At 52.1% G+C, this 15,289-nt stretch overlaps 4 protein-coding genes across 4 annotated transcripts; 1 reads left to right on the top strand and 3 right to left on the bottom strand.

Moving 5' to 3' along the window:
- Positions 1-3,627: 3,627 nt before the first annotated feature.
- Positions 3,628-5,518, bottom strand: BO94DRAFT_497912 (glycosyltransferase family 20 protein). Its single transcript, XM_025609330.1, has 5 exons — positions 5,112-5,518; positions 4,617-4,992; positions 4,199-4,569; positions 3,811-4,150; positions 3,628-3,765 (listed from the first exon to the last, which is right to left on the bottom strand). Exons 1-5 carry the CDS (start codon positions 5,410-5,412, stop codon positions 3,717-3,719), a joined length of 1,437 nt encoding a protein of 478 aa, XP_025464855.1. The 5' UTR covers positions 5,413-5,518; the 3' UTR covers positions 3,628-3,716.
- A 1,189-nt stretch (positions 5,519-6,707) lies between these two features.
- Positions 6,708-9,600, top strand: BO94DRAFT_471896 (trehalose-6-phosphate synthase; the record flags this gene model as incomplete). Its single annotated transcript, XM_025608402.1, has 3 exons — positions 6,708-6,730; positions 6,780-8,115; positions 8,170-9,600. 3 exons carry the CDS (start codon positions 6,708-6,710, stop codon positions 9,598-9,600), a joined length of 2,790 nt encoding a protein of 929 aa, XP_025464854.1.
- Positions 9,601-10,418: 818 nt separating this feature from the next.
- On the bottom strand, positions 10,419-13,214 carry BO94DRAFT_522324 (putative chromatin assembly factor 1 subunit B; the record flags this gene model as incomplete). Its single annotated transcript, XM_025610179.1, has 6 exons — positions 12,778-13,214; positions 12,718-12,733; positions 12,543-12,645; positions 12,236-12,472; positions 11,093-12,179; positions 10,419-11,025 (listed from the first exon to the last, which is right to left on the bottom strand). The coding sequence occupies exons 1-6, from the start codon at positions 12,900-12,902 to the stop codon at positions 10,419-10,421; spliced, it is 2,175 nt and encodes a 724-aa protein (XP_025464853.1). The 5' UTR covers positions 12,903-13,214.
- A 417-nt stretch (positions 13,215-13,631) lies between these two features.
- Positions 13,632-14,982, bottom strand: BO94DRAFT_537736 (uncharacterized protein). Its single transcript, XM_025612343.1, has 2 exons — positions 14,343-14,982; positions 13,632-14,259 (listed from the first exon to the last, which is right to left on the bottom strand). Exons 1-2 carry the CDS (start codon positions 14,841-14,843, stop codon positions 13,801-13,803), a joined length of 960 nt encoding a protein of 319 aa, XP_025464852.1. The 5' UTR covers positions 14,844-14,982; the 3' UTR covers positions 13,632-13,800.
- Between the last annotated feature and the right edge of the window lie 307 nt (positions 14,983-15,289).

Here is a 15,289-nt window from a genome sequence, read left to right as displayed (position 1 = left end):
GAACGCTGGAGATAGGCTAGCTACTTAGTATGGGAGTAATGGGAGGAGATTTCTGGCCATTGGCCTTTCTCTCCACGCCCGCCGCGAGGGCGAAGCGTCGTCAGCCTTGAGCTCTTCGCCCCAATCAGGGCCCCGCGCCAGCACCGCAAGCCGCGTGTGTCCCGCCCCGAAACAGTTAACTGAACCATGGCCAAGACCCTCTCGCTGCCTGTCCGCTGCTGCGGCCTCCCTTTCTCTCGTGTCTCGTCGTTCTTGGGTTTTGGCAATACCACTCATACTGCACCCAGTGCAGTCTCCTCCGATCTTTCCCCAATTATTGACCCCAACCTTCCCGCAGTATATTTCTTCTTCGTCAATCCCTTCGTCAACTGCCATACAATTGTCCATCGCGCTGGCCGCGGCTCCACTTTTTCACAGATTCGCATCATCACCATCGTGACCTCTAAACGGTGGCTGTCTATACTCTAGGCCTATACGATAGTAGATACCTACTAGATCCCATCTAAGTAGACTCTCCACTTCCCCTAGTCCATACTGGGGAATCTGCTGATGAATCCCTCAAAAGCTTGGCCATGTCCGCGTGGTTTGGATCTCGCATCGGACTGGGACAGGCTCCCTCAATCCAACCATCTTCCTGTCTACGCAAGCCTGAATAAACTTCACTGTCTTCCCCCAGCTTCATCATCCTCCTCGTGAGAGGTCTATACAGAGATTTGCGTCTCCTGATCGGGTAACTATTGAGCGCAATCTTCCGCGCTCCGGGCCCGCCATGGGGATCTCGTTCGACGTCAGCCTGTGTCTTACGCGGCTCTCTGACCAACACACTAAAAATGTCACCATCGTACACTACCATGCGCAACGACGTGCTCCGTGCACCGTGCCCACTCACTTGGTCGACACTAGGCACACAATTAACAGAATTTTAAGGAGCTATTCCACCGCAGAGGAAAATTGGGACAAATCCAGTGACTCAGGGTCAACCGTCCAGAAAATCTGCCCAAAGGGGAATTTGGCAGAGCGGCTTGGCCCGTAGCCTTACGAGTATTGATCCATTGCCAGATTTTCACCCACTCACCATTTCTCAGCTGACGAATCAGCAGTACAGCCCGATTGGGAACTGATTCTGCGATGAAGGGATCGGACAAATAAGAGGAGCTGGAGAGTCATGTAAGGCGATGCCACTATTGCTACTACGGAGTGATGTTACAGAAACCGTCAACTATGCAGCGCCGAACTATATGTTGGCGAAGGATCCTGAGGGTCATTTAATAAATGAATCCTCCTATGAGAAGGAATACTAACCCTGTCCGGAACAGACTTCAACCGTCAAGACCTGATCATGATAATCTTGACTCTGCACTTGATCAGACTCGCCTGGCACCTGAAGACTGCCATGAACACTGCATACTGCATTGGACAGCGATCAGAGACCTCACTACAGAGTACTCCGTACGACGCATCCGTACGAAGCATCCGTACCCATAAGCCACCTCTGTACATATAAGACGACCTATCCCACGCCCTATCTTAGCAGAAGCACACGCGGCATCTGCACCCTGATGAATGTGATCCCCACTCTGACAGTTCTCATGTACCACAAACCACCAGTTCATTTCGATCGCCATTTCCGCTCCTCAAATGGGAACCCCTGGACATATCATGATGATGCACATCACCCAGGTTCCAGACATGCTGACCGGGGTGACACCTGAAAGACGGTTCTCCGACCGGCGTGCATCCCGACCAGAGTACGGAAATACAGACAGACTTCAGGCAAAAGAGCCAAACACCCGGGGCCCGACGGCGCCGCCCCAACTCAATGCGGAAAACCGCCACGGAGTCAAAACCAGTCGGCGTTACAGGATTACGGCATCCTTCCTAAACGGGACGATGGGTGGCGGAGACGCGCAAGCGTCCGTCTTGGCATTATACAAGATCTGGCTAGAGGAGCTTCGAGACCCATGACGCTAAACCGGTTTGTGCTCTTGTCCAAGGTGTCAGCAGTCAACACTGCCCTAGACTCTGGCCAGGGGGCTTGGCATGGATACCTCATCCGGTGTGGCTGTTGCCCTTTTCTTGAGAGTTTCGACCCTTCAATCGAGTCGTGTCGTTTCCGTTTTTGTTCCATTCCATGGGGGTCGAGACCCTGGATGGATGATCTCGAGCGATCGTCTTTGATTTGGGACAGTCTATGCTTCTACTACTGACCCATACTTCACGACTCCGTGGACGATGTTCTGAGTGTGCTCTAGAAATGCTGACTACTGGCTGGAGGGCTAATATTAGCAACTACTAAATGAAAAAGGGGCATAGTGTCCCCCGACCGTGAAATTGCACCCAGAAATCAGGCCTGGTTCATTACGCAGCGTTCTTCCGCTGGTGCTGACTGGAGGATGACTCAGCTCGGATTACGGAATGCAGTTGAACCCTGAATCAACACGTGCGCCCCTCTTTCCGATTGGTGACCTGAAGTAAGGTGTCGCTCGACCAGTGGGTCTGGAGCTATGATTACGAGTACAATCACTCCTACCCCATGGTTAGGTACAATGAAGTACAACCAGTAGTCGATGAGATGAGATGTACTCAGTAATTGTGATTGAGATGAAGATAAGCTACGCGGCTCAACCTGACCATCTCCATCACCTACACAGTACACAATCAATATTCATCCACATCCACCCCCTAATGTCCAATCAACACCGATAGGTACAGACAGACAGTAAAATAATTAGCGCACACATCATCATGAAGTCATGAATCCTCCTACCTACATAATCCATGCATATCTCGCATCTATCATCCACGTACTTCATACATACTACACACACACACACACACACACACATACTACAGGGATGAACTAGAAGCAACTGAGACAGGTACGTAACTACAATTCCTTGCTTGCTGCTGACAAAACCACATACCACACAAAGTCCAGAACCATCCATCCTTCCATCCACACAGGCTTACCTACATACTACTCCTACTATGAAGATAACAAAAATAGATAATAATACATAGTATTCGCCCGCGACATGTTCCAGCCCATTCATTCATTCATTCACTGCAGTGGTAAATGTATGCATGCGTGCACATCACATCACACATACTAGACATGTGAGTGAGTTATATACATACATACATACCATATCTTAAGAATCCACCATCGTCTTTATTTTCATGTAGATGCTTGAATTTGTATGCTGATGACGTATAACGAGTTCCGTGTTCCATGTTTAGTTGCTTGGGGTCAGATGCGTACCTATCCGTTACCCGTACCAGGTAGGTAAGTAGGTAGGTACCTAGATTAGGCAGCGTGTTTCAGGTGTTGTGATATTATTTTGGGGGGTTTACATACTATGTTATTGTGATGGTGGAGTTATTATTGGGTTGGATTTGGATTTGTAGGGGAGGACATGGAAAGGTAGATTTGGTTTGGGTTTGGGTTTGAGATTTACTTTGTGCCATGTGTAACGAGCGGTTCACGTGGGTTAATTAATCTATTAAATTGGGTGGGATTGGATTTGGCTTTTTCTTGGGGTATTCTTTTTTTCTTGTCTCTGGTTCTTGTCTGGGTAGTGTGGTGGTTCGGTATTATTCTACACTTATGCTGATGTACGCTTGCGGAATATACATCTATGATTAAAATCGCTATGCCCAAACTATGTTCGCCATGCTTGTTCGCCGAAAACTGAATAAATGAAGGAAAGAAAAGGTCAAGAACACTTGGATAGTTCGGCAACAAATGACTGTCCCCAGAAAGCACTGCTATCGTTAGTATATGCGTCATCATATGGCCGCGTCACTTACCTCGTATACTTGGAAATGTACTTGTACAATTTTTCGAATTTTTGCGCCCGGAGACCGTCATCCATCGATACGGCCTCGTGGTATGCGCTGGCAAGCTCTTCCGTGTTCCATGGATTGACCACGATGCTGCCGTTGAGACTCTGCGCGGCTCCCGCAAACTCGGACAGAATTAGAACCCCCTTGCGTTTTTGCTGAGTTGCAACGTATTCAAACGACACAAGGTTCATCCCGTCTCGAGTCGACGATACCACACACGCGTCTGAGGCAGCATACAGCGCAATGAGCTCGTCAAAGCTCACCGATTTGTGCATAAAGTGGATGGGCATGTAGTCGACCGTTCCTGTATCAGGTTAGTGAAGGAAACATAAGCAAGATCGAGCCTAGTTACCGAATTTGCCATTGATTCTGCCAACCAGCTCGTTCACCACGGCCCTCAGATTCTGGTACTCTTCGACATCCTGACGGCTGGGGACGGCTACTTGCACCAGCACGACCTTGCCAACCCATTCGGGATGCTGGGAAAGGAAGACTTCCAAGGCATGCAACTTCTGTGGAATACCCTTGATGTAATCAAGGCGATCCACGCTGACCATCAACTTGGTCCCCTGGAATTTGTTTTCGAGACTCGCGATGCGATTCTGCACCTTGAGGCTCTTCAGGCCTTCGGTGAACTTGTCAGGATCGATGCCGATGGGGAAAGCTCCCACAGCAACAGAGCGGTCCTTGAATTTCACACTGCTCGGGGTCGTGACCAATCCACTGCAAGCATTGTTAGCTTGTGCTAGCCCGAAAACGGAAACACATACAGGATATGCGAGCAACAGCTCAGAAAATGACGTGCATAGTCATAGGTATGAAATCCGATCAAGTCACATTGCAGCAAGCCACGCAGTAACTGACTCCGCACCGGCAGGATCCTATAGATCTCACTGCTCGGGAAGGGCGTATGCAAGAAGAACCCGATCCGGATATTGTTCTTGCCCAACGAACCCAATTCCTCGCGGAGAATCTCCGGAAGAAGCATGAGGTGGTAATCATGGACCCAGATCAAGTCCCCGTCCCGGGCCTCATTGGCGATAGTCTGAGCGAACAGACGGTTAGCCTCCCGATAGGCATCCCAGGCGGCTTCGTCAAAGACGATTTCACCGGGATGGTAGTGCAGGAGCGGCCACAGGATCGAATCTGATAGCTCACATTAGCCACGAGCATTAGCCTGTCGTGCCCTGCCAGGTGGCATCCGCAGGAGATAGACGGGATGCACATCCGATGCAGGCCGGAGGGGTGATTGTGACGATACATACTTGAGAAGCCATTGTAATGACGATCGGCCAACTTGTCATCCATAAACACCGGGGTCGCGTTGAACTCATCCTGCAGGCGCTGCTTGACCCCGTCGATCTCGTCCTCGGGCACTTCCAGTCCGGGCCAGCCATACCACTGGAAGGTGGTGGTCTTTGATAGTCCGCTCAACCCCGTCACCAGGCCACCCGAGGACATGGAAAACTCATATTTTCCACCCCCGGAGCGTCGAATGGTGATGGGCAGACGGTTGGAGACGATCAACAGGCGAGACTCGCCCTCGGAAGAACCGTTGGTGGCCATGAGGGGAAAAAGCAATGAGAGGGAATCAGAGTCAAGGAACAGCCCCGCTTTGAGGATGGGTTAATCAAATAGAAGAAGAAGCGAGTAGATGAGTCAATTGGGGGGGGATTGATAGGAGGGAGGAAGGTAATATAATGACGGTAGTTGGGAAGGAAAAAAAGGGGGGGAGAGATAGGGAGATAGGGAGAGGGGTAGATAGTTTGGGGGGGGGGGTGGTGAAAGTGAAGTGAATAATATTGGTGATGGCGTGAAGTCAAGTCAAGTGAGGTCAAGTTCAATTAATTCCCAGGTGGTAATTTTGGTTTCCTGGCTGTATGTAATGGTCCGTGTTTACTTGTTCCCTTTTCCGCTCGTGTCTGTTCCTTAGTTGCCCCTCTTTCTGCTGCCTCTTTCTTCCTCGTCAATTCTCCCGAATCTCCCCTCAATCACCCGCTGTTCGTCTGCACTCTCGGAATCAACCTTGACCAACCCCCGATTCCATGTGCTTCGGTGCCTCTTCTCATTGTCTGGTTGCCCGGGCTGGGAACCATAAACAAGGCGGGCGCGACCCAACTCAGCAGACAGTCGAATTGTCGAGAACCATCGTCAAACGCTATCTTAGTGCCGGTGGAGGGGCTGCGGATCCCACGGGAACCACAACGTCATTGCTCTCATTGGCTTCCCGGCTATAAGCTGCAAGGCTATAGCATCTGCCAGGCAAGTTTTTTCTTCTTTGGCTTCATCTATGCCATGCGCCGGGCTTGTGATCTGAGCTCGCAATGCCGGCGGGCCAGATCCCTCCTGCCGTGACATCTTGTGCCCAAGCCGCCCCAAGACCAAGCAGAACCTGCCCGAACCCCTCCTTCGGCGCGCTGCCCCTCACCCCGAAAAGCCCAGAATGTTCCTCTGTTCCTCTCGTTTTCGCATGTGCCTGCTGCCCCCCCTCCAGCCTCTCCAGCCTGTCCGGCTTTCCCAGCCCAATCATCAACGTCACCACTCCCTGCTTTCTTCATCTGCTGGCTCGGGTGTCTAACAGCCCCCCGGGATTTTCAGGGCCGTCGTTCTCCTCCTCCCGTGTGACTTAAGACATAGCTTCTTCCATCGATATCAATCCCACCCCCCTTAGCATCCCTTGGTCCGAATCCACTCCGGGCCATTCAGTCAGGCCATCGCGATCGCGGAGCAAGCCATTCCATACTTCAGCCCTACTATTTCCTTCAAGCATCCCCATTCCTTGCGCAACAAGTCAACAAGCCTAGCACCTAGCACATACCAAAGACAAGACATTGTCTGATTGTCTGATACTCTTCACATCAATGACGGTCTTCATTGCTTCACTGTACGTTTCCTCTTCTTATATCCAATCAAGTTCATACTCACAAGGTTAGCTTCCTTCCCTATACGATCGACTTTCAAGCTACCGAGTTGCGACATGCTCGGCGCAAGTCATCCAGCTGTTCTTCTCGTGGGGAAGGACGGATCGTAGGACGTCTGGCAGACACCAACCGGAAATACCATGCCAAAAGCATTAGTCTGTCCCTGACTCCTGGCGCGACAACGGAGGATGAAAAAATCTTCAAGCCCTATGTTTCCCGTTCCGCGGGTGAGATCCCGGCTGCAGACGATCCCAATGGCCCGGGCCCCAGTGAGCCTCGTACTATCTCCTGGGGTCAGAGCCGGAAGTTCAACCAGCCACGCGCCAAGGCCTCTCTTCACCCCGAGCCATCCATTCTGAGCCGTCCTGAGCCTGGCGATGAGGTAGACAACCCACCGTTTCTGGATGGTCCACTGGACGTCTTGAGCTCCGAAGAAGAACACGGAAGCCCACGCGCTTTGCTCTCTGAGTTTGACTGGGTTGTCAAGGCAGCAGAGCAGGGCAATGGTGGCCTGCGGAACGCTATAAACGCGGCCGAAGAAGAGGGCATCTTGTCCGATAAGATGTGGGTAGGCACATTGGGTATGCCTACAGACTCATTGAAGGAAGCAACGCGCAACAGTATCTTCGAAACGCTTAAAGATGATTTCGAGTCGCTCACTGTGTTCGCCCGCGACAGCGAATTTGAGGGGCATTATGCTCACTTCTGCCGTGCGGTCCTCTGGCCGGCTTTCCACTACCAGATGCAGGAAAGCCCGCGACACACAGAGTACGATGATTATTCCTGGAAGCAGTATGTGAAGGTGAATGAGGCGTTCGCCGACACCATTGCTGCAAACTGGCGCCCTGGTGACAGCGTTTGGGTCCACGACTATCACCTTCTGCTGCTCCCGGGTCTTCTCCGAGAGAGACTGCCAAAGGCAGAAATCGGTTTCTTCATGCACACTGCATTTCCTTCTTCCGAGGTCTTTCGGTGCCTTAATGCTCGAGATGCGCTGCTCAATGGGCTTCTCGGTGCGGATCTGATCGGTTTCCAGACTGAAGAATATTGCTACCATTTCCTTCAATCATGTATTCGCCTTCTAAGCCTGGAGGTATCTGTTGACGGTGTACAACTCGATCGACGATTCGTCCATGTGAAAAACATGCCCATCGGTGTCGATGTCAATTCCCTAGATGGTCTGCGCAGAACCACAGAAGTGAAGGACTGGATCGCAAATATTACCTCTCGATACAATGGAAAGCACCTGATTGTTGCTCGCGACAGGCTGGATGCCCCAGGTGGTATCAAGCAGAAGCTTCTGGCTTATGAGCTGTTCCTAAAGAGGTATCCTAAGTGGAGGGAGAAGGTATGTTTGACGAAGTACACATGCGTGGTCTACCACCTATGCTAACAGGCCCAGGTTGTCCTTGTCCAAGTTGCCTCAGCTTCTGAGCTGCCTGAACTGGAGGCTCAAGTCTCGAAGATCGCCATGCGGATAAACTCCGTATATTCGACCTTGACTCACCAGCCACTGGTCCTTCTCCGACAAGACATCAGTTATTCTCAATTCTTGGCGCTCATGAGCGTCGCGGAGATCTTCATGGTCACCAGTCTCAGGGAAGGCATGAACCTCAGCAGCCACGACTACATTCACTGTCAAGATGGAATTTTGGCACCACAGCGCCATGGCTCTCTCATCCTGAGCGAATTTACCGGAAGCGCTTCCCTTTTTAGTGGGCATGAACTTCTGATTAACCCTTGGGACTACAAAGAGGTTGCCGATGCGATTAACAAGGCGCTCGAGATGACGCCGGAGCAAAAGGAGCGTAACTGGGAGTTCTTGCTCGAAAAGCAAACTCCTTACACGGCGATCGCCTGGTTCAACTCATTCCAGTCTGCACTGACCAATGCTCACAGCACGCAACTATCTCGCGAACTCGACCAGGTGTCGCCTCTTTCTGTCAACGCCGTGAAAGAGGCATATGATGCTGCAAGTTCACGACTCTTTTTCTTGGAAGCTGAAGGGATCATTGCGTCTACGACTGGAACTTCCACTGACCTAGTCGCTCTGCTTGAGCGTCTGCTATCAGACCCCCAAAACATAGTTTACGTGACAAGCAGCAAAAGTCCGGACCAGCTTGATTCAACCTTGGAAGAGCTCTCCACTAGGGTGGGAGTCATCGCCGAAAACGGGTGCTTCAAACGCGAGATTGGCGCGTCCACTTGGAAGACCCTAGTAGACATGGAACAAGCCAAAGACTGGAGGAATGGTATCCGCAAAGTGATCCAGTATTACCATGAACGGACTGAAGGAAGTCAGATGGAGGAGTGCCGTTGTCTCATGAACTTCTGGTACAACAACGCGCACGACCCGGAGATCGCCGCGCGCATGGCCTCAGGGCTAGCCGACCAGATCAACGGCACACGGGGGAGCGAAGCCATCCGCGTGGTCCTCAGCGAGGGCGCGGTGAGTGTCGAGCCTCTGGACGTGTCCAAAGCCAAAGCCGCCGAGTCCGTCCTGCAGCAGTTACCCCGCACGCCGGACTTCGTGTTTGTGGCGGGCGGTGCGCGCGGCGACGAAGCCCTCTTCCGCTGGGCCAACCGCCTGCATGCTGACCAGATGATCCCCAGCGTGACCACCCTCACCGTGGGCTTTCACGCCACGGAGGCCAAAGCTGTTCCCCCGGGTGACATGAGCATGGCTGATATCGTAGACGCTTTCACTTCTCGGCCGATGCCAGATGGCTTTCTCAATGGGCACACCAACGGACACACTAACGGATACACTAATGGACACACTAACGGGGACGCTCCCGCGGAAAATGGCGTCAATGGAGAAAGCCATGATTGAATCCCCGCCCCCTTGTTCATACTCCGCATTATTTTTCGGATCACACTGACACTACCATTCTTACTTCATTCCTTCTCGGGTGAACATGTAGCATCCTCTCAACCCTCGTTTCTTCTTGTCACCCTTTTTTTCTTCTCTTCTCTCCTCATGTCTATTTACTTCTTTCCTATGATATGACCTGTCACGGTGAATGATGTGGTAATGCGTCCGCAATACACGACAAATATGCATCCTTAATTTGTCATTACTGGTGTTCCGCGCTCGATGATACCGTAGCAACCATCACTTGGGATCCACAATCAACACGAAGCCACCAGATCTGATTGATCTAATCCAAAACCAGACCCCTATGTCATGCCACTACAGCCGTAGCGAGTAAATGATACCCCAGTGTGATGAAAGGAGGCCCTTGCGTGCATGCAAAGCAGCACGAAGAGAAAACGGAATAAAATACATACAGACAGACATCCGAGCCGGCGTCGAATCGGGATAACGGGAAAGAATAGACAGCAGACGAGGGATGTCCCGGAGTTACAATGCGCCAGAAGAATGGAAATGCATGCATGACCGGAATGTTGAAGAAAACTCTACCGGGATTTCCAGCATGAAAGGACCCGAGACCCATTAGCAGCAAAGCAAAGCAAGGAAAACAAGACGTAAATCATCAGCAAGGGAATAATATTCGTAGCAGCCAGATCATCCGAGCCCGCGTTTTGACATTACACGGTTAAAAGAGAAAGGGGGGACGGAATGAGAGGAACAAGATATAGGAGTTACACTGATGCGACAAGATAAGGAACATCGTGGTCAGGATGGATTTAACCGCCCACGTCAGCATTGGGTGGCTCGTCTCTCAGGGTCGCAGACGGATTGGTACCCGCTGATATCAGTGTCGGTGCAACCCGTCTCTTCTTCGGTTGTTGTGTTTGCGGAGCGGCGCTCTGGTCCTTGTCGTCCTCCTTTTCGGACTCACCGGGTCGCTTGCCTAGAACACTATTGCTGACATAGCTTGTCCCACTTTGGGAAGCGCCAGACATGGGGGTCTGCGGCGGGGTAGTGAGCGGAAGCGTCGGAGGCTGCGCTGAATGTGTTGCGGTCACCAGCGGCACAGACCCGAGCGTGGGCGTCGGGTTATTGATGAGCCTCGATCCAGAGCCCGATTGTGTCGTAACCGAAGAGACAGAGTTGGATCGTGCAGGGCTTGCGGGAGGTGCCTGAGTCAAATTGGCTTGGGCTACTGGGCTTGCTTTTGTTGTGACTTGCGTTGGCAGAGTGGTGCTATTGGTGGACGAGACGGCAGCCCCGGTTTGTTGAGCCGCTGATGCCGGAGCAACATATGGTTGGCCCAATTCCCCCGGAGAAAATGCGAGCGTGGAACAGAATCCGTCCGACGAGCTCATCATCAGGGTCAGTCCGTCATTTGACCTAGTCATCCTTAGTATTAGTACACCGCAGAACCAAGAATCAGTCCGAATCCTAGGGCGGGCCTTACCAGGTCAGGTCCGTAAATGTGGCGAAGTGCAGGTTGCTCACAACGCATATCGGTGTTTGTTGTTGAGTATCGTACACCATGACCCCATCCTGAGTAGCCACAGCATACACAATTCGGTAGGGCAACGTGAATACAGGAGCAGGACTTTGGCTAACAGCTCGGTCGGTGGCCTTGGGAGCTGAGTTGTTCTTTCCCGAATCATTGGTGGCAGGCATCGACGTCGGGGGCTCCATGGAAGCATTGTCCCCCGGGGTGCTCACTACCGGCTCGGGAAGAGAAGTGAAAGACTCCTCTGTAGACGAGGTATCTAAGGTGATATGCTTGGCAGGCTGGGGAGACTGTCGGAGGGTGTAAAAGATGGGCGAGCATTTGACTGCCACCGAGGGCTTCTTATGGCCCGGAAGATGTGAGATGGGAGGCTTGTTGAACCCCGCACGGGTGTATATGTAAACCGTGTTAGTGATCTCATCCGTAGTTTTGGCCGGATCGGTGGCGGAGACATGTGAGGTTTTGTATTGCCCCGCGGGCGTGAATAGCAAGCTACCATCGGGTGCAAAGGTCAACCTCCGGAAGAATGACGTGAATGTCTCGTTGGCATATATATTGGCATTCTTCACGCCGAGTCCGCCCAGAAGACCCGGGGAGGGTACTTCCAGTGGTTTGACTGCGGGCAAGGGCAGAGACGGCGCCGGGGAAGCAGATCGACGGATCGACGGTGAGGAGCCGAAGGACGAGCGGCGACTGTGTGACACTGGCGGGGGGTCCATGGGCAAATTCGAGGTCATCGGTGTACCCGGAGTAGAAGGGGCAGGAGATACGATAGCAGCAGCAGAGCTCGGTGCCGTGGGTTGGGAGCGAATAGAAGGATCGGGTGGAGCTGGGCTACTGGAGGAGATGCGTTTGGCAGGAAGATCCATCTTGAGGAATTTCCCATGGGAGGTAAGGGTAAATTGTCCATCCTTCGTTTTCAAGCTGTAGATGTGAACCGAGCGATCTGATGACTGCGTCGCCACGAACTCATTAAGAGGGTCCCAGGCTACACCCTGAACATAATGGGAGTGTTCGGCGATCTGGCGCACCATTTGACCTGCATTTCGACCATCAGCAAAGTAATCCTCGAGGCATTTCCCGAATGCCGCTCACCTGTTTGAGCATTATAGATCCGAGCGATATTGTCCATACTCCCGGTTATGATGAACACACCATCCGGTGACCAAGCAAGATCATAGATCTCTGCACCAGACGACCGACACATGTGCTTCACGCGCCATGTTTCTTTATCGTCCGAACGATCTTCTCCCAGCCCAGACTGTGTTTGCAATTCCGACGGGACCCAAAGTAGGACGTTGCCATCATCTCCGGCAGATGCCAGCATCTCGCCTAGACCGGTCGGAAACACGCGTCGTCAGAAAAAAGACCCTGTCAGAAAACAGCTCGATTGGGAATCTACCTTTCGGACTGAAACGGACCACATTGACGGCTTGGGTATGTTTTACCAGCGTGCTCAGGTAGGTCACTTTTCGTTCTTCACCAGTTGTCTCCACTTTCCATAGCTATGGTTCTCTGTCAGAAAGCCCGCAGGGAGGGAGAGTGCAGAGGAGGTCAGGGTGGTGAGGGGGTCGTACTCGGACGTTGTTATCACTAGGGAGGAGAAACATTAGCACCAGACACAGGAGTAAATCGACGCAGCGAGGACAGAACCGTACTTTCCGGCCGTAGCCAGGCGGCCTTTTCCATTGGGATCAAAATGGACCGAGTAAATGGGGGCATTGTCGTTGTGCCATGAAATGAGCAATGGGGTGGCCTTCATGGTGAGCACGGCAGCTCAATGAGGGCCCCTGGAAATTGACGCTGAGGGCCACAGTCTGTCGTGCGCGCAAAGAAGAGATGGATGGACAGAATCAGGGCTGGGTAAGGTGTTATATCGCCACCGCAAGAAGAAAAGGAAGCGTGGGGATGATCGGAGAGAGCCGTTCGTAGAGAAGGTTTAATGGGAACAAGCTGCTACTATTGCTGAGAGCAACGAGGAATCAATCGAGCAAGCAATCAATCAATCAGGTGCCGCGGAGGTTCACAAGCAGTCGAGGGGGAGATGCCTTCAGGCAGGAGGCAGAAAAAAGGGATGAGTCGTCTGGAGGGAATGGGGAAATGGGGGGAAAGAGGCAGCGGTCGTAGTGGTGATGTCGATGCTTCCCGTGTTGGTTTCGCTTCCTCGTGTCGCTCTGGCGTTCAACGCGCCCGGCGAATGACAGCCGCCCTGACCGTCAGCATGTTCCTCGAGATGCGCTCGATCAGGATTTCGACTGCCGCCATCGTTACAGTTGCGACCCTTTTCGCTCGCAAATCTCCCCAGTTGCTTCCCTCCGATCCTGGGCATGCCATACGGTCGGGCCTCGACGCGACTATACCATTCTACTCCACTAAAGGGCTAATCGGTAGGGCAAGCATGTCCCCAGCTCTGGTACCTGAAGCATCTGTCGCTTTTCTTGCATTTACTTTTAGGTTTCTTCATCTGCCTTTCCTTGCATTCCTATTGGAAGAAAAAAGGCATATTGAAATCGGTGGCCCTGCATGTCCATGCGTAACGACGTCGATTGTCGCAGAACTCGCTTTCAAATCAAAACTCCTACGGAAAGGGTGACAAATGGGGTAATCATACACAAGAGAAGGGAAGATCCAGTCCATGACGGAAGCACTGCGCATATGCTCTATGTAACCCAGCGGCCAATCGTCTCCCCGAACCAGCTGACGGCCTTGTCACGTCGCTTTTGCCGTGCGTCGTCCTGGGTCTTCATGAATGGCGATGCCTCCTGCACGTACAATTTCTGTTGCTCCAACTGCGCATAGTGTGCTCGGATCTCCAGTTCTCGTTCGTGTGGAGTAAGCTGCGCCAACGGTTTGGATGGTTTGAACCCTGCCGGGATCTTCTCACCTCCAGGAATCTCCAGGTCCCCTGGTTTACTGGCCGGCTTTTGCTGTGGCTCTGCCTGGGGGTTGAAAAGAGAGGTGAGCGGCGGGGGTTCCTGTCCGGCTTTCTGCGCCTCGTCGACTCGTCGTTCGTAGTCAAGCATCTCATGGTAAAGTTTGTCAGCGTGCATCTGAATCCGTTCTTCCTTTTCGCCGTCCCATTCGAAGGATGAGGCGTATCCTAAGGCCTGGAGGAATTTCTGAACAACCATCAGTATATACCGATCGGTAAAAGCTCGGATGTCGCAAGGAAAAGAGCCGATTCATCTAGGCCCGCACTTACAGCCTGGGTGGTAAAACAGCGAGAGAATTTAGTGTTTTCCTCAGAGCACAGCGTCACACGGGCCTGCAATCGTTTCTGCCAGGTGCCGGTCTGGAAGCAGTATGTCAAATCCTCATGCTCCAGAGCGCAATTTTCCATCGCAGCGCGGTGCACGGTATCACCACGCTGTTTGTACTTCTCAATCACTCGCTCTGCGGTTTTTTGTTCCGATGCTTCCTTTTCTTTGGGCGGCTTGTAGTGCTTCCAAAGGTGCGCGTAACGGCCATCGGGGAATAGAGAAGCGGAGGGAACGGCCGGTTGGGAAGGTTCAGCGTCGCCAGATGTTTTGGGCTGTGAGGGTTGGGCCTGCGAATCTACCGTCTTGGAGGGACCCTGCGATGAGGAGACTGGAGTCGTTGGGACATATTTCTTGGGAGCTTCATGCTCGAGGTATTCTCGCAAGTTGGGGTCAAGCTTTTTGACGGGGTCGTCTTGGTTGGAGCCACCCCAGAACCAACCCATGGCGCAAGTGCAATGGATAGCTCTGACTGAATTGGAGAAGGATTGAAATGATTGAGGTGTAGAGAATAAGAGCGTCTGATTGGCAAGGGAAATTGGGAGATCTATGGAGGACTGAACAATGCGGAGAACGACTGGGAAGCATTTGCCCGAGCGCCAAACCGCATTGGTACACGTGAGGGACGGAAGTGAAAAAGGAAGATCTCGAGCCGGGTTCGAACCCGAGACGTCGAGTTTCAAATCCTGTAGTATGCGGAGGACAGACGGAGTATAAGACCAGAAGCTCCATGGCGAATCATAATGTTTGAAGGACAATGTATACGGATTAGGGAGTAGGGAGTAAAGAAAACATAAGAAACGAAGGCTTCAATGAAAGATTAGAATGAGAAAGAGGGGAAGTGGGCCTACTTTGGTATATGCCTTAATGACCTCTGATAATGATTGTCTAC

Source organism: Aspergillus sclerotioniger, assembly GCF_003184525.1.
Source record: "Aspergillus sclerotioniger CBS 115572 chromosome Unknown BO94scaffold_24, whole genome shotgun sequence".
In the NCBI taxonomy this organism is placed as follows: domain Eukaryota; kingdom Fungi; phylum Ascomycota; class Eurotiomycetes; order Eurotiales; family Aspergillaceae; genus Aspergillus; species Aspergillus sclerotioniger.
Note: the sequence above shows the minus strand (reverse complement) of the source record. Positions and strands in the feature narration are given on the sequence as shown.